Here is a 21,373-nt window from a genome sequence, read left to right as displayed (position 1 = left end):
ATGAACTCGACACCACAATCCGATCCAACTGCGATGTTTGGACTTACTGGAACCTCCCCTGGGGTGAATGGTGATGGTTTCGATATCTTCGAATGGTACCCTCACTATCATAATTGCCAGCGTTACTTCCTCGACCATGCACAACATAGTACCACCGTTCAGGCACTTTCAGCATTTTTGAATATCCGCCTCCCGTTTCAACGTCAACCACACCCTGTGTTCAATTCTTCCACCGATCACACCCCAACTGCTAGTACCACACCTGCGTCAACTTCCAATTCAAATCCTCCCCCGCCTGTCTCTTTAATTCCTTATATTCGTCGTCTTGTGGCTACGGGGATGGATTTCCCTGGTGTACTACACGGATTCTTCGGCGACGATTGGGGGTCTGGCGTTGGGTTTCTGCATGAGCAAGAGCGTCGTAACTATCTTTTCGCCGCGAAGAGTGGAGGATGGGCTTGTGTGAAAAAAGACTACGATATCTCTCCCTTAGAGACCATTCCCTTCTTGCGTCCCTTGCAAGGACCCTTAGATTCGGAGATCGAAGCGGCTGAGAGGAGCTGGAGTGAGTGGCTTGCGATGGAAGATTGGATGGTTGGACCACGGGCGCCCGACATCCTTCGTGACTCCTCTTCACAAATGTCGCGGCCCAGAAGTTCGCGAGGTTGACTTTGATATGGCCCTTTTTCTTCATTCATATCTATCTTTCCTTCCTTTGTTTTTTTTGGATATCCAGCACAGAGCGATATTACGGAGTTCTATGGAATCATCGATATAGCGATATTTCACATCACGAGATGACGACCATATGACCTTACACTTCGAAGAGCGATAGGTTTCGTGGCCCTCCTATTTAGGAGAAAGGCCAGGATATTAAATGCCACCGGAACAGAATGGTACTGTTTCTAGGAAGTGCAATAATAAGAATATATATGCATACAAACATCTTTTATGCTTTTGATCTTTCTCCTTTTTACTTCATGCGTTCGTTATTAGAAATGGGGTACTTGTTCATTCTGATGGTAGTATCCGAGGGCCTCTCGATTGCGCCAGGGGAGGGGGACGGTCACTTCCGTTTTAGCGTGAATTCCGGCTACCTGGTCCTGGACCATTATGTGGCATAGCTGCGGGAAATGTACCGAGTGGAAGTCCCCTGGATGCAGTTGGGTTGAACTCAAAAGGGAACGTCCGTATACAACCATCCATTAGCCACGCGGTGGTGGGTTAAAGTTTGCCCATGAGGCCCCACTAGTTTGTGCTGGCCATAAGTGGCAGGTTAAGACTCCGCCGACTTGTTCAATTCCTTGGTTTCTGGTGGGGAAGGCATCGATTCGATCGTGTTTCAAAGCTCACATATAGCCGAGTCGAGCGTACTGATTTCCAAGGCGCCAATGTGTATATGAAGATTGAATGGCTGGTTCTTAAGTCTTCCTTTTCAAAGACCAAAAAAAAATACACCATTTTCTCAACACTGTTTTCTGGAGAGTTCGACGGTGACCAGAATGTGTTTGTGGCGGGCTGAATGGCGGAGTCTAACAATTAGTCTACGGGCCATTGAGCGTTCGTGGTCGGGGCTCACGGGAGGGATCCCAAACGCCTAACTTAGTCGGGAGCCTATCTCCAGGTACCCGGGATTTGGTGATGAATGCCCGCACTACGGATCGCTTCCTTTTTTAAGGGGCCTAGTACTAGTTCCTAACCCCTCCTTCGGGAGGAATTTTGGGTGTAGTCTCTACCGCCCGACACACTTAGCCAAAGTATTCGTCGTATACAGTACATCGGACAAATATATTTCTAAATCTTAGGGACGTGGTTAGTTAACTATTCGATAGTTAACTAACTATGATGAAGTTCCGATTACAAATACGGAGTGATTGTGGCTCCCCACTTGACCCACATGGTCAGTCAAGAACTTTTCGATCTGAATTGAGCTGACCCATTGAGTCGACTCTAACCTACGTTGTTGTTGGCTCCTGCATTGTGGGAGCGGTATTTATTCGGACCCGGTCTTGCAACAGATTCCAGAAATCTAGGTCAATGTTTACCTCGGAGTCTGGAATACTAAGTATATATAGATCACCCCTTATACCAAACTACAACTACCTCCGTCCCTGTATCGGGTAACTTCGATGCTAGTAGTTCCGGGCTATGATTCGTCACAAGTGTTTGATCACTCCTACTTAGATCAACCAATGATTGAGATAGTACGGCAAGTCCCCGAGGAACTCTACTACTTACTAGTACTAAGTAGTACTACCAGTACTAGCATGACCTCCCCGTCCCTTTTATTCCGCTTTTACTTCTTTGGCCATGTACCAAACACTACGATTGCAGTTTATTGTAGCCTCGGGATACGACGTCGGGGCTTTACAACTACTCAGCGCAGTGATTCATAACTTCATACATAGCGGTCTACCTACTAGTAGTACTCCGTGTATTATTCTGAATGTAGTAGTTCTACCCTATTCGCCAGCGTGATCAATCCGACAGGGAACTGCTCCACAATGGACGGAGCTGTGAGATGGATACAAAAAATTATGGAGAACATAATGCACATACATGAGAGTCGCATGGTTCGGAGAATTAATTTTCGTTGCGCGTCAGCTGACTGATCTAACAGTTGGCCCAACGGCTACTTTATTCCAACCTGGCAGCAATAGTTGAAAATTTGTAAGGGTTTGATTTGTACGTGAGAGAAAGCTATGAGAAGTTTATATGTTACTGCATAGCAATCAGATGCAGCTTTAAGGGTTGTTTTATACGGTATGGTAAACACATCGTGTTTTTTTGTCGTTTGAGGGCGCGACGTGATATATCTGTCACCCGTATAGTATTCAAAGTATCCATGCCTCGCATCCATTCTGTCCGATCGACCTTGGTATTACACTCTATTTTGGATGCCGATCCTGTCTTTCTAGTTCACGCCACCAACTGTTCAGGAGAACTCCTGGAGTGCATAATCCGTACATTGATGATTCGGACATAATTGGCATGGCTATACGGCATATATCAGCCATATTCATGCCTGAGAACGACGGCATAATTTCGCTACCGAAGAAAGCCCTTCCACCCGCATTGCAAAACGTTCACCCACCTGCAACAACCGTAAACCCCTATCGGCAACCACAGGAAAATTTTCATTGCGGTCCACATCCCAACCTGAAGATCGTTCGTTTATCGGGTGGGGAGATCGGCAAGGAGATGAGACAGATACACTGCGGACACAAGATCTACTTGCCCCTTTTTAGTATTGAGAACCGCAGTTTCATACCCGGGTTTTCCTTCATTATCGCTATTTTAGGGAGATCCACTTTTTCTTCGTTAGCCCCCCCAAGAGGAGCAAGCGGTATAACCTCCGACGTTACTTCTTCAAGCAAAGCCGTTGTGGTTGTTTCCATGGTCGGACCGGTTTCTCAATCGGCTGTTGTGATTTTGGTATGAACCAGGTTGTGCGATCTCGGCCTTAAGGCGAGTCTCTACGTGGGGTTCCGGTGAAACGGATAACCATCGGCCGGGTTGCTTTACCTAAGAGGTGGACTGGATTGGTTCCGATGATGAGGTTGGATACTTTGCGGAGATCGCGTTTTTCGCTTCGTAAGGTTGTATTGGAGTTGTGTCGATGGTATTTTCTACCGAGGTATAGTACAGAGTACCATCAATAACTTAGTGCTCCATAGGCCTATCTAGATTCTAGATTTCCAGGAAACAATGGCAGCGAAGGTGAAAACATGCACTTGGCTTTGTTTACTGTGGGGGGTGATGGGCTTCAACTACCGCGAGACAATGCTTGTACCAGGTGGTGATCTATAAAGCAAATAATTTGCGGACCTGACTTGTACTCGACAATATGCTGCTGTCAAAATGAGATGATATCAAGGGTTGAAGTCATTATTGGGGTTGTTTTGGTCTCCAGAGCGCTTTACCACAACAAGAAGTCCGTCATGTGATTGATTACATAAAATCACGTGGATCACGCCGTGGACGTCTCCAAATAATGCTGTGTTTGTTGATGCTTGAAGCTTCAGTATGCGACCTGAGCAAAATGCTTAAGCATTGGCACCAGGACTGTGGAGGTGGATATATGTTTTAAACAGGCGATTCTGTTTGTCTGATATGATCTGTCTGAGGTCTGCGAAGGAAGAAAAAAGATTATCGGGAACATGACGTCCTCCGAACAATGGGGGGCATTCCTCCACCAAAGTCTCATGCGTCGGATAGATGCCACCGAGTTCAAGACTCTATCGAAAATACTATTCCGGAGATGTCCTATCGCCGAGGGTACTCTCCTTGACGTATTGCTGGAAATACGCCTGGCAACCGGAATCAAATGGGATCCGCTTCTCCCCCTTTACATAGACTGTCTCTGTAAGATGGGCAAGGTGCAGACCTCTACAGTTCTGATTTCACTTTTGAAGTACTCATCTATTCATGACAAGCCGCAGTCTCCTGGCTCTGGAGCTGTTCAGAGCAAAAACGCCCTGAAGTGCTATACCTTGATGACGGATATTAGAGTCATACAGGATGCTATGCTCTCCGTCTCCACCGGTAGCACCCCGAAGTCACTTGCCGAAGCTGTCGGCATTTTTTCAGCTATTATAGACTGGATTCAGGCTGTTGTGGCCTGGCACAATAATCATATAGATCCCAATCAACAGACAGGCGGGCTGATGAGCTCCCCGGATGCGGTGTCGTTGTTCGAGTCGCTAGGAATCCTCCTTACGGCTTTGTCCGGGACTGGAAAGGGCATTGAAGTCCTTTCTAGTGACTCCCACGAAGGTACAGGGCTTCTTTGATTGTTCATTGTGTATGTGAGCGTACGTGCTGACGTCTAGTAGCGCTGAAGGTCAAATTGGGTCAGGCACTTTCAGCATATCTCCCGCTTTGTATGGAAGTTTCACTTCCGCTTCGCAATAGATTGGACAGCCTACAGAAGGGATTCAATCTGTATGGGGAGCCACCAAACAAGTCATTGCAGTCTATGATGGACAATGTAAATGTGAACGCGCTTCAATTCGAGGCTTCTGTTATGGATGGGCCTGTCATAAATTCGAGAGCTGGTCTCTACATATATATAAATGCAATGGTATTTCCCGTCATAAGCATCATTATTTGTTCCCAAATACTGACTCTCTAGCTTGTGGGCCGCCCTTTAGTAGACGACAGCATGCTACTCAACTATCTCACTAATCGCTATGGGGTAGGTGATGGAATGCGCTGTTTCCTCGGCTGGTTTAGATCAGTGTATCTGACATCAATAGGGACACTATGACGTGCTGGTTGAGGAGGTTATAGCTGCTACATTTGATGTTCTCTCGAACGCATTGTATCGCAACGAATCCAGTCGAACGATGTTCATGTTCCGCTCGTTCTTGGTAAACAAGCTTCCATCATTCTTCGCAGCCATGATGGCAGCATCAATGGTCTCACTACCAATGGAAATGTGCATAAGCCATGCTTTGAGCCGGCTGGACCCAAATACATTTCCATCTTTCTCCCAGATGTTCGCAATGCAAGGCAGTACCGTTCTGTCCGAGGTGCGACCGGAGTTCCTATTTGCCTGTGCCTCACATAAATTGATCCCTGAGTCCAGCATTGAGCGCTTGCTAGGTGAAAATCCTATGCAAACTCCCCCTGTTGGATATAACAAAGACGACCTCGTGTCGCAGATCAATACCAACCAGGAACGTGCAGAGCAACTGGTCAGCGAACTTGAATCTACAGAAGGCAATGCGGGCGCTATTGTCGCAGCCATCACGGAGGTATGTTTCTTGGACTTGAGTTAGTCAACACATAATTAATACAGGTGCAGGTCATGCATAACCTCTGCAACCAGAAAGAGACAATGACCTTGAAAAGTATTTGCAGTTCGCTTTCCAGGCGCCCTCAGTCTCTCGATGTGATTCTTTTATTCCGTAGCGCAAAACAGGTACTGCAACCGCTTTGCACTTTGTTGGATTCCTGGCACTGGGACGAAGATCAGGGGGAGAGCCAGCCTGTCTACGATGAATTCGGTAGCATTCTCCTACTTATACTAACCTTCAAATACCGATATGATCTACGGCCATACGATCTCGGAATCACGAGCAACGACTCTTTTATTTTAAAACTACTGGATTGTGGGGCTTCCAGCCAAAAGTTGGATGATCTGAGCGAGAAGCAAAATAAGAACCTTGGTGCTTGGATTACTGCACTTTTCATAGCTGAGGGAATCAGCGAAGAGACCATGTCATCTTGCAGCCCGCAAGAGTTCTATCTTCTTGTGACCACCCTATTCAACCAAAGCCTCACGGCGTGTGAAGCTGGAAAACTGGAGTTTGACACCTTGAAGGGAGGGTTCGAGTGTAAGGCTTTTATCCATATTCTTCAGCGCAAGACTAATAGTCATAGATCTACTTGAGCCCTTCCTGCTCCCGTCGCTAGTGGTCGCTTTGACCTGGCTAGGCAACCATATCTGGGAGACCGAGAGTGACCCGACAATTCCGTTGAAGACCTTGCAGTCTCTAGTCAATCCCAGCTCAATATCTGGCGACGCGAGAGAAATCCACAAGACGGTATTGAACATCGCCGCACGTTCGCTGGATGAGCAACTCAAGGATATCCGGTCTCGCCATCCGAACCGGGCAGACATCAAACCTATTCTGGATGTGCTTGAGCCCTGCCTGTCCTTCCAGCGGACAGGTAGCTGTCACCGGTCAGAGCTCGACAGCTGGACCACTCACTCACCTGGGGGCTTACTTGGTAGTATCCGAAGCACCTTTCAAGGGCTTGTACTTTGGAGCACAAGCCCCGGTGTGAGCATGGCGCCGCATTCCTATACGCATCGACAGCTTGTGGCCGGCATTCGAATGCTCGGATCTACACGCGTACTCACCGCTATTGTCGACGAGTTAAAGGTGCAGACCGAAACAGGCAATGCTGACCTTGCCCTAGATATCGCAGTGACCATGATCTGCGCGCCATTAGCTGAGTCTTTTGCCGTAGAACAAAGCAATTACCATCCCGTGGATCCCAACAAAGAATCTCTTCCACGATGCCCGATTCTCACCCTTCGCGATGCACTCAATTTGCAGCATGAAAACGTACCGAAGCTATCGGAAAAGGATCCATTACGCGCGGAGGTTATTGTGCGACTGTACCGTCGAGTGAACGCCCTTATGACACCGACGTCGCAGATGCCCAACCTGGACATGAGCAACATCATCCAGAATATGCAACTAGGGGTTGAAGATCACGGCCAGATGGATCTCGAACCGACGGGCGCAGGGCATGGCGTAGGGGATGACGACGCCGCCAATCTGAATCGCATGCTAGACAACGCCGCAGCCGCAGCCGCAGCCGGGCTAGACAGCGGAATGGGACAGAGTATGGGTGGAGCGCTTGATACAAGCATTGACGATGTTTTGAATGCAGCCGACATGGCAGTTGGAAACCCAGAGTTCCTCGATTTGGACATGGAGGGCATGTTCTGATCGGACTATACATGGATTTTAAAACTTGGACTGATATTCATAACAACATCGTCTCATACATATATCCCAACAGAGATTCGCTTGAACCCCTAATCCCATCAAAGATAACCCAATGGCTCTCAGCGCTTGTTATTTGGGTCCTGTATCCATCCCACGTGTCAGTCTCGAAGGACGGCGCTCCGACGGCATCAGAAAAGATAGTATCCGTTCAGCACGGGAGATCTAGGCCTTGTCAACATTACCAAGCAGTGACTTTGTAGCCCCCGGGTAAGGGTTATGCCCTGTGTCTTTGTGGGCACTTTTGCTGGGTGCACCGGCAGCGAGCAAGAGTGGACAGGAGGAGAGCGATAATAGCGGCGAGCTTTCATTTTGGATCTAGCGTAGTGGTTGCGATCAGGGTAGGAGAGTAGAGACCTGGTAGGGTCAGGCGACAGGAGTGCTTGTCGTTATTATACTACAGTGGGTAGACGGAGGGCGTGGTATCTGGGACTATTGGTGGCATGTGAGTGATTTTGGAATACTGGTCAGCGAAGCAGGGTATTTTGGCGTTTTACGTCTCTGTTCTTGAGTGTAACATTTTACCTATATGGGTTTGTGGTGGATATAGCGTACTCCGTACAGTTAGTGGATGTACTCTATATATATATATATATTTCTACATTAGTTGGATACTATTCGACGCGATAGACAGCATACATGTTGCTCTACTATCTTGACACTTGTACAATGCCAACAGGACGGAGTACTATGATCCCAAATTCGGAGTCTGCAAATAATTGTCGTCCTTCCGCGCAGCTGTCAATAGAAAACAATCCCTTTGACGCGATCGGAGCTGAAGAATGCCCGGAGTTGCACCCCCTTCGCGACAGGGTCGGAAGGGCAGGGAAGGGGGTTGATTTGTGGGATATTTTTGTCGCTCGATATGTAGGAGAGACTCGTTGGTTGCAGGACCTTGTCTGGGTGATTGTGATTGTCAACCTTGCAGAGAGATGTCCTGGAATTGTTTGTTGCGCCGGGATATGTGGTGGTTACGCATATCATCACCAGCTGAACCGTGGTGTTTCTTTAGCGGTTCAATAGTTTGACAGCGGGTCTCAAGGGAGTGCAGTAGTACTTCATTTATAATCCAAAAGATGATCGGGTTGCTAGGTTAAAGTAAGACAATAAGTATAGTTGGGGGTTGTTAAGAGACGCATAAGCCCCGATTTGATCGATCGAGGTTGAATCTTCAGCTACAGCAGGGCAGGTCTGCAAATGCATGCTGTAGCTATCCACGAAAAAGCCGATGCATAGTACTTCTTTTGGCGCGCCTGCCTCGAACAGGGACAGAGCATCGCATCAGGTCCGGAGGAGGAAGTACGTACAGGGAAAGAAGAAAAAGCAAAAAGAAAAAAAAAGTGCCGAGTGTGATAGTGAGGTGCATAACCACATTGTCTATTTTAGTATCTGCATCGTTTATCACACCGCACGTGAAGGGCCATCTTGCTGGCCATTATTGGTCGAGCGACCTTGCAAATCTCACCCAAGACGCTTTTTTTTTTTTTTTTTGCCACGAGCAAGTCTGCAGATTCATGCCGTCTGTTTAGGTACATCCGTTTCCTGTCTTCTCGTTCGCTGATCATTTTTCCTTTTTGTTTGCCGTTCGTGCCCCTGCCGAGGAATCTACGGCTGACAGCTGTCATGCTGCATAATCCTCTTCCGTTAAGAGACTAACTGATCGAGTCAAACGGAATGGTTCATATTTGCTCGGTTACACCGCTGCTTGCGTCTGGGGATGGATGCAGCTTCCCCGGCACAGGATGTCGGGGAATGCGATATGCAGAGGGCTCTGGTTTGGGCAGGCTGATTCCGAGTGGATTGCGTATACTATCCTATACATTCGGTTTTACTCCGTAGGCCATCCTTGTCATTCTTTTTACCCTTTTGTTTGATTTATTTAATTTATTCTGAACTTCTTTTCCGCCTCGTTCGCCCACCTTGCTACATCGATCCACTCTAAGAGGGGGGAGCATAGACTTTCGATCAACGTATCATGCCCCTGTTATAGATAGTGATACATAGGACAGGCAGATCTACAAGGCAAGAGGAGTAAACTTTAGCTGGGCGCCGGTTAAGCTAAAAGAATCATCCCAAAAAGCGTCTCGGGATATAGGAGAATAAAAAACCCCAATGCAACCACAACGTTCCCGTCCAATACGCCTACTAGTGCTATAGTTGTGGCGCGATATAGTCGGGAGCTGACTCGTCCCGCGAGCTTGATTGATTTACCTAGGTTAACTGTTTTTGTTTTGTTTTGTTTTTTTCTGGCAGATGCCCTTTTGCATGTGTTCAGGATCACAGCTCCTCCGGGGACGCGATCGCTTTGTGATAAGTGTGACAGGATGGTAGGGAATTGCAGCACCGTGAGGGGGAATGGGGAACGCAAGGACCTATGTCGTTACCCTATCGTTTATACTTATGTGCTTGGGGGGATATCCAATTGGACTCTTTTCCGCCGTTCTTCATTATCACGGTAATTTGACCACGCAAAGTGTGCTGTTGGTTGATCCTGGCGGGTCTCTTTTGCTGCGCTCTCTCTTCCTTCGTTCGAGGGCGTGTCGGTGATCGGCAAGGCAATCGCTGTTTGTCGAGAGAGCAATTGACATTTACGCGAACGAAAATTAAAGAACAAAAAAAAGAAGAAAAAAAGACTGAATGCCATTTCCCGCTTATGCAGCATGACTAAGAGGGCTATTCGTCAAGTAACTAAATAGTTAGCTAACTACTTAACTAACTAACTTGCATACATAGAGCAACCTGCAGTAGTTCAATAGGTCTAAACAGCTTGGCCCGCTCCACGGAGGGAAACTACAGATGCATGGATTAGCCCTGCGGTCATCTGGGAAATACTAGTCTAATGATGACGGGGCGGGATATGCTTTTCTTAGTTTGCTATGAAAGCAGATGATAATATCAAGATTAAAGAACTTTTCGTTTTGCCTTCGCCTCTCCTTTTGGTCAGCCCGGGCAACGGGTTTCTTCAGCGTGGAATTGTTTGACGTGCGCTCGTGCAGAATCCCCATAGGAGTTAGGGCTGTGAGTGAGCTGCACTCAAGTGGGGTGCACGAGGGCCATCTTCAAAGACATTTCTCAATCGGGTGCGAGTATCATTGAATCCTGGCCTGGCGCTAGTCCTGCTAGTGCAGTGATGATAAGGAGTCGAGAGATCCACGGGGGTTGATTTTTCCTGCATGTCGAGGAGAACTACTAGTAGTTAGGTTAGGTGGGGATTTTCTGTGTCGGTTACATCTTTTGCTCAATGGGAGAGATCTATGTCGGGTGATTGGAACCTTCCCTCATGAGGTAGCATTGTATTATATGGTATTGTTAGCATGAGGATCTCTGACATATTTAGATATATATATATTGACATCGATATAGCTATATCGACTCCGTACCGTGACTCGTACTGCGTAGGCCCTGGTTTAGGGGCTATGACTAGACGCGGAATGTTCCATGAACAACCTAAGAACTTCCATGGTGATTACTGCGTAGATACATCGAGATCGAAACGTCCCGACAATACGGGCGCCAGGTAGAGCGCGAATCCAATTGGTTGTATAGTATATACTCCTTTGCGGTTGATCCACTCGAACCATTGAAACCGGAAACGCAATATCATAATTAGGGTCATCCGTGTATATCATCGTCTAAATAAGGAAGACTATGGCCGCATCATCGTGGGACGGGCTTGGTTGAGTTCAATTTGCACGGTCGCCGACTTCCAACGGCTCGTCGGGAACGCCATATCGACGGGGCGGTGGAGTGGGATGACTGAGCTCGAAACACGCCATCCATCGACATGGTATGACTGGATCCTGTGGATGGAGACGTAGAATAGGAGTTCAGTATAATTGCTTTGTACCTGTAACGCCCAGTCAATTTACGATGCTATATTTTCCGACATATGGTACCCTTGCGACACGGACTGCACTCGGGACGAAATGGACTTCAGGCGAAGCCACGTGACGCGCGACGTAATTTGAATAATTTTTACCCCTGAAGTTTTTTTTGTCTTTCCATCCGCCGCCCTTTCAGGAGGTTCTGGAAGAGGGTCCGTACTTCGTCCGAGGGCTCGCCGTCCGCGCTGACTCGCAAAGCAATTGCCAAGGCTACCGTTGAGTAACCCGTCCCGTCCCATGGATCTACTTTGCTACCCCTGATATCATCATTGCTGAGGTAGGGGCGTCATCCCCACGAACGCGCGCGACACGGGACGAGTTCACGAGCTCAAGGCAAAGTGATGCTATGGTCCTGTGGGACGTAGTCATAGGATATCAGACTGTGCCTCCTCCCATGCCGCCCCGCCCTGGTTTGCCGGTGGGGTGACGCTATAGCAGCTATCACTTTTCGAAACCCAGAGGCCAATTCGTTAGTTCCATGTCGTACAGCACTGGTCTAGCAATGGCTCGTGGGGGTGAAGTGACAGTGGTTCCGACCATGCCGTCTGGTTCCTGGGGAAGAGTCCCTTTCTTTGGCTCAGCTGGCGCAAAGTACCCTACCCTTTAATATATGACATCGCGCGCTTTGGACTATCTTGTGAGGTATCACACCCCTCAAATTTGAGCGCGCAAGATATGCGGTCATTGGCCGGGATCGGAAACTATTCCTCCCCTCTTCCCTTCGGCCTGGTACACTACCAGTTAGTCCACAGGGAGTCGGCGACCGGGCCAGGAAGTAATCCCGCATACCACGATGAACACGTGCCCCCTACTAGTCCATCCCGGGACTATGGAAGATGACATCAAATAGAAAAGTGATTAGTCGAGGTAATGATGGTAATCCCGGTCGATAATAGCGGTCTTTGTGTTACCGGTGCGACTGCGCCTTGGAAGGAATAGAGAATGGAAGTACGGAGTACTCCGTACTCTCTGCTACTGTCCAGTCTGGACTCGAGGACAGTCGGTAGTAACGGTCGGCTGTAACTTTGTACAACCCGACTCCCTGGAATTAATTGCCTTGTCAAAAGATGCTTCAATAATCAGGTATAGCTTTACAAGCGTCCGGATCCATCATATGCTTTTCTTTGTCAGGTTGTCAACTGCGCCTGTTGGCGTAAGCCTCAACGCCACCCCACGGTCCCGACGCCATGGCTGGAGCAACCCAGAAATATATCCGTACGACTAGATTCCTTCGAAACATGAAAAAAAACTCTATATGGAAATTTGTTGGGGATGAGCGACACAGGTACTACTACGGATGTGTGTTCCGCAAAGCGACGCGATCCATTACTTTTCTGTTCTTTTTTTTTTTTTTTTCCTTTTCTACCTCTTTGTTCTCGCCGAGCAGTCGAACTTCTTTGCCGCGGTAGTATTGATCTAAACCTTATCGGTCGCGGAGGAGAAGAGCGACATGGATGACGCTGTAGGTAGATGAAATAGGAAACTGTCGTTCCAGATTACAGTGTCTCGGATATGCGATATCATATTATCGAGCGACGATCATACCCAAGAACCAAGTAGATGGGTTCATATGATGTATAATACGGTCGCTCGCGTATCTTTCCTGCATGGTACATGCATCCAAGCTATGTTCATAATGCTTCGAGTGAATCACGACATGAATTCAATTCTTTGCCTCAGCCGGGAAGGAAACAACAACAATCATCATAATGGATAAGCATAATCCTTGTGTAACTACCCCGGTTTTTGCTTGTAATGAAAGCAGAGAGGAGGAAGAAACGCCGATTCCGACTCACTACTACTTGCTGTAGTTCTACGAAGGCTATCTCACTAACTAATCCAATATCTCTCCTGACCAGACCATCCCATAATACTCCGTACTGTTTATCGGAGCCCAAAGGAATAGCCGAGCAAGAAGTTACAGTTTCCAGTGACCCGAATGAAAATGGTCTCCACATCATCTCCATCCAGGGTAAAGTCTATTTTATGCAGCTGCCCTTGCGTCAAATCAAGACAGTGTACAATGCTGTTATTGATGGCTGAGTAATGATGCATTGACCCGAAATAGAAACGTCTGGAGAATCGTGAGGTACCTATCTCATTTTTCAGTCGCCCAGTTGGCTTGGACAATCCTACGTCGGCAAGATTCCTCATGCACTACTATCTGCCGAGTACTACCTCGAGTGGCCTGTTAAGGTCTTCTGAAGGCACATTGGATTGTGCAGTCCAGTTGGAAAGGAGTTGTGCTGTCATGGTTTGTGGACTAGTACTTAAGCTTCCTGGGTCTTGGGGCCAAGCGTGGGTGCACAGATTGTCTTGCTGCATGCACGTATGTAGATTATATCACAATGTCTATGGAGAGAGGTGAGTGCCTGGGTCAATAGAGGGCACATGCTTTCCAAGTGGGTTTGATGAAGAGGATCGCTGCGCTCCGGACTGTCTGTACGTAGCAGACTGAATCGACGATCCTGATAACAATCTACATCCAAGCAAGGTGGGATGGGGCTATTGCAGAGAATTTCAATCCGGAATTACCCTCCCCCAAGAGCATCAACCGATCCTTTGTTTACCCGATTTTCTAGCTCGAGCCACGAAAAAGAGCTACTGAGAATAAGAAAAGAAAAAAGACTTGGGTCTGGAATCGCCGCGGCCTCAGGCTGCCAACAGCTAACTACTTCTTCGGTCTTAGTCTGTCGGCGCTCGAGCTCTCTAGTTTTCGAGACCGTCGCCTGGTGGGCCACAACTGGGCCATGATGCGTCCTATCCTTTGCTGCCCGCTCTCCCGTGACAGTCGACAGGTCGAATTGTCACTTTGGGACTTTTGTCGGAGGCGAGGCTTCTATTTTTGATCGTTGGTTAATATCTGTTCGGCCACTAGTGACAAAAAGTCCTGTGATTTTGGGGTATGCTCCACCCGGACTGGATTCAAATAGAAGGAGAAGTTCGAGAAGGGCAAATTTGTCAGAGAGACATTGCCGTTGCTGTGGCCATCTCCTCATCGCCATCCGATTCCTAAGTATAACAACAAACAGCCCTGGATGAGTCAGTAAGGACCTGAACGGAGTTTCAGTGTTGCATAATTAATCCTTAGCGGCGAAGGTTCTGTCAACCATGGGACAGGCTGCTGCGGTGTCGATCTTTCCCAACTTTTTGCCTTTTTTGTGGTGGTTTTTCCCTGTTTCTTTTGTTTTAGCCGTAATCTTTAGCTTCTTAAGCTCCCCTTGTTATATGTATGCCTAGCACGAAGGATTTTGTATTTGTATTTTTATTTTTATTTTTTACGGAGTATTTTGTTGCAATCAATGTGAGGGGAACAAGAACAGCTGCTTTGCCACCAGTCTTTTTTAGTGTCTTGGCTGGCCAGTGGTCCATTGTCGAGGGAAGGAAAAAAAAAGATTGGACTCGAACCCTTGTTTGGTCGGATGCAAGTCTTTGCACACTGTCCATGTTGGTGGAACCGCGCAGGGACATTTATGTCTTATCCTCTTTCTGGATTTAATTCTGATTCCTCGAGCATGATTGTTAAGCAAGCGTCTATTATGATGGGAAAATCAGATATACATTTTCCTCCGTGTGTCGAGAGTAGTGTGAAAGTGAGATGATTCTACTATTGACTTTCATGGGCATATATGCTATCAAGGTACCGGCAATAAGGGGCTGTCACCCAGCCTAGTGGGAAGTCTTGGGCCGTTTTTAATCTGGCATATATTAATCGCGGAACACTAACGAGGTTTGGTGCTGAAGGGAAGGATTTTAGAAAATTAATAAATAAATGACGAATTAATTAATCTCTCAATTAAAGGAAGGCGAAAAAAAAAAGCAAAAAAGAAAAGGAAAAAAAAGAAAAGAAAAGATCGCACCTGCGTCGTCCGTACTTCAGTCATCATTGCTAAGAAACGCCTGTGTGATGGAAACGAAGATCATGGACGGTTTGGGCGTCGACTAACGGGTTTAGTTGCGTTGGACTGGGATTTTTGGTCCTCCTCGGAAAATGGATCATTCCATTGATTGATTTTCCCCGTGATCTGACGATTGTACATTCTATTCCTTTTTCTTATTTTATCTTTTCATTTCGATGGTCTGAAATAATTCGAGACATTCTGATCCTTGGTCCTTGGATATTTGTTTTTCCTTTCATAATAATCAATCATATTAATATTATCTGTGGTCTTATTATTATTTCGGACGATACATATGTAAATATTTTAAATAATACATTAATTATTGTTCCAACCAAGTTATCAGTCAACACACGGATCACCTGCTCCCCGACCAGTCAGGGATGGGCAGAACTGACTTTGTTAGTGTGGGAAGTTTAGTTCTCATGCCTAAACTGCGTCTGGCAATCTGCCCTCTTCCATATACTCCACCGGGAGAACCGGTGGATAATCACCCACCCAACGACCCAAACTAGGAGTTTACTGATGGTCCTGGATGAACCTGGAGAACAAAAACTAGTACGTACTGTACTTTTTTTTTTCTTTTTTTTTTTTAATGTGCTGCTGGGTCCTTGTCCCGCTCCCCTCCGCCATCGTTCTTTATCGCAGCTCCATCCCCGACTTTATACTTCCTTTCTGTCTTCCAAATATACTCCCTCCTTTGATTCTTTCCTTCCCTTCTCCTTCCATCCCCTCTTCTCTCGCTCTCTTTTCCCTTCGGTGGATCATCGCTGGCTTTCGATCGTTACTTGCTGCTGGTGGCAATCCAATTGATTAATCTCGCGACTCCTACCACGAGACGATAACGTTCATTCCTCCCTTCTTGGGTCGTGTTGGGAACCTCCGCCTCCCCCCCGTCGCCCTTGCGTACCTTCGCCACGAACAACCAGCTGAACTTTGCACCCCCGCGTTCGCTGTACGCTCGGAGAGGATCAATTCCCTCCTACTTTCGTCATTATCGGCCTGTAATCTCGTCGATCGCACTCCTCTCGATTTTCTAGGCTCCAACTTCGGGATCCGCATCGTGGTCCTTGCTGCAACCCCAACCCAGTTTCCTCGAGGAGGCAGGACTCCCTCCGTTTGGATCAGCGCAATCTAGTTCCTGCCCTGCTTTGGTTTACGGCGCTCTTATTGTTTCCTTTTTTCTCCTAGCCTTCTTCTAAATTCCCCGTGCTCGTGCTCGTCAACCATCCTTCTTCGCGCCCTCGTTTTGGTCCTGAATTAGGAACGTGTTCTGGTATCAAGGAATACAAACTACCAACTACTATAGACGGAGTGTCGACACTCCGTCATCCGTTTTCTGCATACGCGTTGCGAGGTACGTCCTGGTTACCCGGTCACCCTTCCCCAGCATTCCCGCCATTCCTCCTCTCTCCAAGTACTGCATTCCCATGGTGATGTGCCAAACCCTTCCAAAAACACCCACCTAAACAATACTCCCAGCCCTCCTACGAACTGGGTGCCCTCGATGTTGACCATGAGTATTGTCATCTCCAGATTTGGATGATAGACTCCTATTTTCAGTCCTTGATTACGATAATATATCACCACCGCTGTACAATCTCCCTTTGTCGCCACCATTAACTTTCTTCCCCTTGATAGCAACTACACTCGATCTCTCTGAATTCCGTATCGCGTCGCTAAGGATGTTCATGGAATCTTCTCTTTCATAATCTGCGGTCAGTGACCCTGCGTCCGGCTAGACCAACTGGAAGGATCCCATATCCAGAACCCGGATTCGAACCAGAAAGACATGGAACCAATGAAGCCACACATTGCGCCACTGAAGATCGAAAAGGGAAACTCCAACTTCTACTCCAATCGTCTCCATTCTGCTCAACATCATCAGATGACACCTCCTTTAACGCCGTCCCACACGAACAAAGACGACAGCATGGAACAGACGGAAACACCGCGAGCCGTCTTCCCTAACTACTTGCGCGCCTTCTACCCTTTTCATCCATCCGGGGATGTATCACCCTCTACAATCACCCTACCACTGGATCAGGGGGACGTCATTTTAGTGCACTCGGTTCATACAAATGGATGGGCAGATGGCACATTATTAGATACCGGTGCCCGGGGCTGGCTACCCACTAACTATTGCGAGGCTTACGATCAGTTACCAATGCGTCCGCTCCTGAAAGCGTTGACTGACTTCTGGGACATCATCCAAGGAGGATGCGGCTTTCCTCTACGCGAATTCTGCAATCAGGACACCGTAAAGGGTCTGATTGCTGGTGTGCGCTTTCTACTAGTAAGTACGGACACTGGGAGGACGACAGTGGGATAGCTGACAGATTCAAGGAAAAATCCGAGTGTCTCACTCGTGACTCCGTTCTGGTAAGAAGCCATGATGGTCTGCGTAGGAACCGCAAGGCTTTGCTTGCAGATCTCTCCTCCCTAGTCCGAACAACGAAGAAATGCCAGGAAATGCCCAGTAGCACCAATGGCACCGAAGATGAGGTGTACATGATGGATGAAATGCTTCTGAAGGCATTCCGGATCGTGACTCGCGGCGTTCGTTTCCTCGATATTTGGACCGAGGAAGTGGGCCTGAGCCGGACCATCGCGGAGCTTGGTCAGGCAACACACTTCGACATCCCTCCAACTCCCATATCTGAGACATTCGCATCGGAGGCTGATACGGAACGGGGTGAATCCCGGCTGCTAAACCGCAGCCGATTGGATATGAGCCGTGCATCTAACCGAACGGATACGATGGAGTCTCAGTCCCATCGTCCCGTGTCCGTGTTAACCAAGCGGATCTCCCACCGAGTGTCGTGCTCAGCGCCTGCTGCGGCCGCCCGAAACCCGAATTTGGCTTCAGAAAGGTTGAACACCACATACGATGCGTTTCTGGGAGTCTTGGGCTCGTTCATTGGCCTTCATTTACAGTCACGTCCCTCAACAGAGCTAGTAGTTACCACGGAACAGGCGGTGCGGTCCTGTCGAGGTTTGCTGACCGTCGTCGAGGCCGTATGTGAGCACGACCCGCAGGGATGCGGGCTTCTGGAGCAAGCTCGGGACACCATGTATGACCGACTTTCAGAGCTTGTCTATGCCGCCCGGGATGCCTTCCGACCCGCTCATTCCGCAGATGACGAGCTTATCTTCATGCCAGACGAAGGCAAGCGTCTCGTTGACGCTGCAACCGACTGTGTCAGAGGGGCAGGAAACTGTTTGGCGAAGGCTCGCTGGATGCTGGAGCAGAGTGGCGATTTTGAACTTGAAGCGATGTCGCAGGACTCTCCCGCCGTTAATGACATCCAGAGCACACCTATTCCACAGCGAACCGGGAGCCTGGCAGGTGACCAGAAAGACGTATCCTTGCGCCTCCCTCCTCCCCCGCTTGAAATTCCCGTGAAGAAGAACCCACGCGATTCCACCTCTACTCCGGGCCTGACCGACGCCGCCACCCCATCTTCCTTTAATTCCCGTGCATTGGCTACTCCAACCACTGATAATACCGATCATCCCACAGCTATGCTGTCCACTAGTCCAGACAAAACGTCCATTTCATTGATGCAGGACGCTCATGTGGCAGATAGCATCCAGTGTCGCGACAGTCACCCGAGGTCTGAAGTCAGTGAGTCCTTCGGCCGCGGCATTACCAGCACCGGGAGCAGTTTCACGTACAACAGCCATCTCCGTAACTCCGAAATGAGCGGGGTATCTCGGACATCCACCCGGGCCACCTCTCCGGACATTTGCAACAGCTACCAAGCCCCGTCGCTGCATGGCAGTATCAGCCACTCGACTCTGGCCGAGGAGAACGAGGAGACGGAGGCCAACATTTTGGAGAAGACCTTTGCTCATGAGTTGATTTTCAAAGATGGTCAAGTTATGGGTGGAAGTCTTCGCGCCTTGGTGGAGAAGCTCACAGCCCATGGCTCGACCCCAGATGCCATGTTCGTCTCCGCATTCTACCTCACTTTCCGTCTCTTTGCAACTCCAATGGAGTTTGCCGAAACCCTTGTCGACCGGTTCATCTATATCGGCGATACGCCTCATGCTGCAGGTCCCGTTCGCCTTCGTGTCTACAATGTGTTCAAGGGATGGCTCGAGTCCCATTGGCGCCATGATTGTGACAACGTAGCACTGGATTTTATAATGCACTTTGCCAATACCACATTAATGCAGAACCTTCCTTCTGCAGGAAAGCGGCTGGCAGAGCTAGCGGAAAAGGTCTCGGCAGTCCATGGTCCAGTGGTGCCCCGGTTGGTGTCTTCTATGGGAAAGACCAATACCGCGACTGCGCAATACGTTCACCCGGATGCTCCGTTGCCACCGCCCATCCTTGGGAAGAAGGAGAATAATCTCCTCAGACAATGGAAGAACGCCGAGGGTAACCTCAGCATTCTGGACTTTGATCCGATGGAGCTCGCGCGGCAATTTACTATCAAGGAATCCCGCATCTTTTGCTCTATTCTTCCCGAGGAGCTTTTGGCAACAGAGTGGATGAAGAAATCTGCATCGCTAGCTGTCAATGTCCGTGCAATGTCTACATTGTCGACGGATCTCGCGCACCTGGTGGCTGATTCCATCCTCCAGCTGGAGGAGCCCAAAAAGCGAGCGGCTACCATTAAACACTGGGTGAAGATCGCCAACAAGTGTCTGGAGCTCGACAACTACGATACGCTGATGGCTATTATCTGCTCCCTGAACTCGTCAATGATATCTCGTCTCAAGCGGACTTGGGAAATTGTATCCCAAAAGACCAAGACAACGCTTGAGTCTCTGCGGGGCATTGTTGATGTTTCGCGCAATTACGCGGTTTTGAGACAACGACTCCAGAACCGTATCCCCCCTTGTTTACCTTTTGTTGGTACATACTTGACTGACCTGACATTCGTGGATCACGGCAATCAGCCGTTGCGCAGCCTGCCTACCGAGGATGGTGAGATGGCAGTGATCAACTTTGACAAACACATGAAGACAGCCAAGATCATCAGTGAACTGCAGAGGTTTCAAATCCCATACCGATTGACTGAAGTACCGGAATTGCAAGCTTGGATGCAGAACGAATTGATCCGGGTGCGGTCGAACGGCGAGAAGAGTATGCAAACGTTCTATCGCCGGTCGTTGGTGCTGGAACCGCGTGACCCACCCCCAACTCCACGCTCAATTCCTCCTCAACCCGAGTCGAGCGCATCGTCTATCCTGGAGAATGCCAAGGATAAATTCGACTTCCTGTCCTGGACACATCCGTCAAAGGCCAAGTCGGTAGCGACTAATGGCTGAAACGTTTGCATTGGTGATATGTGGCCACTATTATGATTTACGACAGTTACATTCTTCGATCATGTCTTACGGCGTTATAACATTCTATCATTATTATTATTATCTTGCTCTTTGTCTAGTTGTTTTGTGGATATCCATTTCCTTTCGGGGCGGCACTTGTGTTATTCTATTCGTGTTTCATTATAAAAGCGATGGGTCAGGATACGCAGGATGGAGTCAAGCGGATTCTGAACGAGTGAATTGGGATATACCCAGGAGACGGCGGGATAAAAAAAAGGGAAAACAAAACTGGGTTTTCACATACAGACATATCACAAGCCTCACGGCTGGCTGTTGGGATATATAAACAGTGGGAGAGACTCCCTGTCATTTTCCTTTCTTCACCCTGAGTTGGATTTGGGTACATTGGGTGATCTTGACTTATCGCGAGGAACTGTGTTATTAAGTATTTACTTTTTGGATTGATTGAACCGGCTGCATTGGATATGGATGGGATAAGGAGCACGACCGGACTGGAACGGGTTCATTTGGGTGGATTTCATGTACCGTATTATGTATATACAATTTTGTGACAATAATCCTAATATTGTCTATCTTGATGACTTTCTTTCCATCCTTGATCTCCGTACCGTAGACCCTAAGACCTGTGAGACATGACATGTGCTAGTCAGTAGAACGAAGCCAGACAGTGACGTGGTTTAGTTGTTTCGATTGCTCCCTACTTCGAGGAGAGGTCTAGCAATGTCGAATAGCTGGCTTATTAACCGAGTCCTGAGAGTGC

At 48.2% G+C, this 21,373-nt stretch overlaps 3 protein-coding genes across 3 annotated transcripts; all 3 read left to right on the top strand.

Moving 5' to 3' along the window:
- Positions 1–669, top strand: ABOM_006790 (uncharacterized protein; the record flags this gene model as incomplete). The annotated part of the gene is made up of 1 exon (XM_022533919.1): positions 1–669. The coding sequence occupies one exon, from the start codon at positions 1–3 to the stop codon at positions 667–669; it is 669 nt and encodes a 222-aa protein (XP_022388076.1).
- A 3,491-nt stretch (positions 670–4,160) lies between these two features.
- nut1 (putative RNA polymerase II mediator complex subunit Nut1) lies at positions 4,161–7,469 on the top strand (the record flags this gene model as incomplete). The annotated part of the gene is made up of 6 exons (XM_022533918.1): positions 4,161–4,776; positions 4,836–5,083; positions 5,135–5,197; positions 5,259–5,759; positions 5,810–6,341; positions 6,388–7,469. The coding sequence occupies 6 exons, from the start codon at positions 4,161–4,163 to the stop codon at positions 7,467–7,469; spliced, it is 3,042 nt and encodes a 1,013-aa protein (XP_022388115.1).
- Positions 7,470–17,101: 9,632 nt separating this feature from the next.
- ABOM_006788 (guanine nucleotide exchange factor) lies at positions 17,102–20,592 on the top strand (the record flags this gene model as incomplete). The annotated part of the gene is made up of 2 exons (XM_022533917.1): positions 17,102–17,605; positions 17,656–20,592. 2 exons carry the CDS (start codon positions 17,102–17,104, stop codon positions 20,590–20,592), a joined length of 3,441 nt encoding a protein of 1,146 aa, XP_022388114.1.
- Between the last annotated feature and the right edge of the window lie 781 nt (positions 20,593–21,373).

Source organism: Aspergillus bombycis, assembly GCF_001792695.1.
Source record: "Aspergillus bombycis strain NRRL26010 chromosome Unknown contig00056, whole genome shotgun sequence".
Taxonomy (NCBI): Eukaryota; Fungi; Ascomycota; class Eurotiomycetes; order Eurotiales; family Aspergillaceae; genus Aspergillus; species Aspergillus bombycis.
This window is presented reverse-complemented; position numbering and strand designations above follow the sequence as displayed.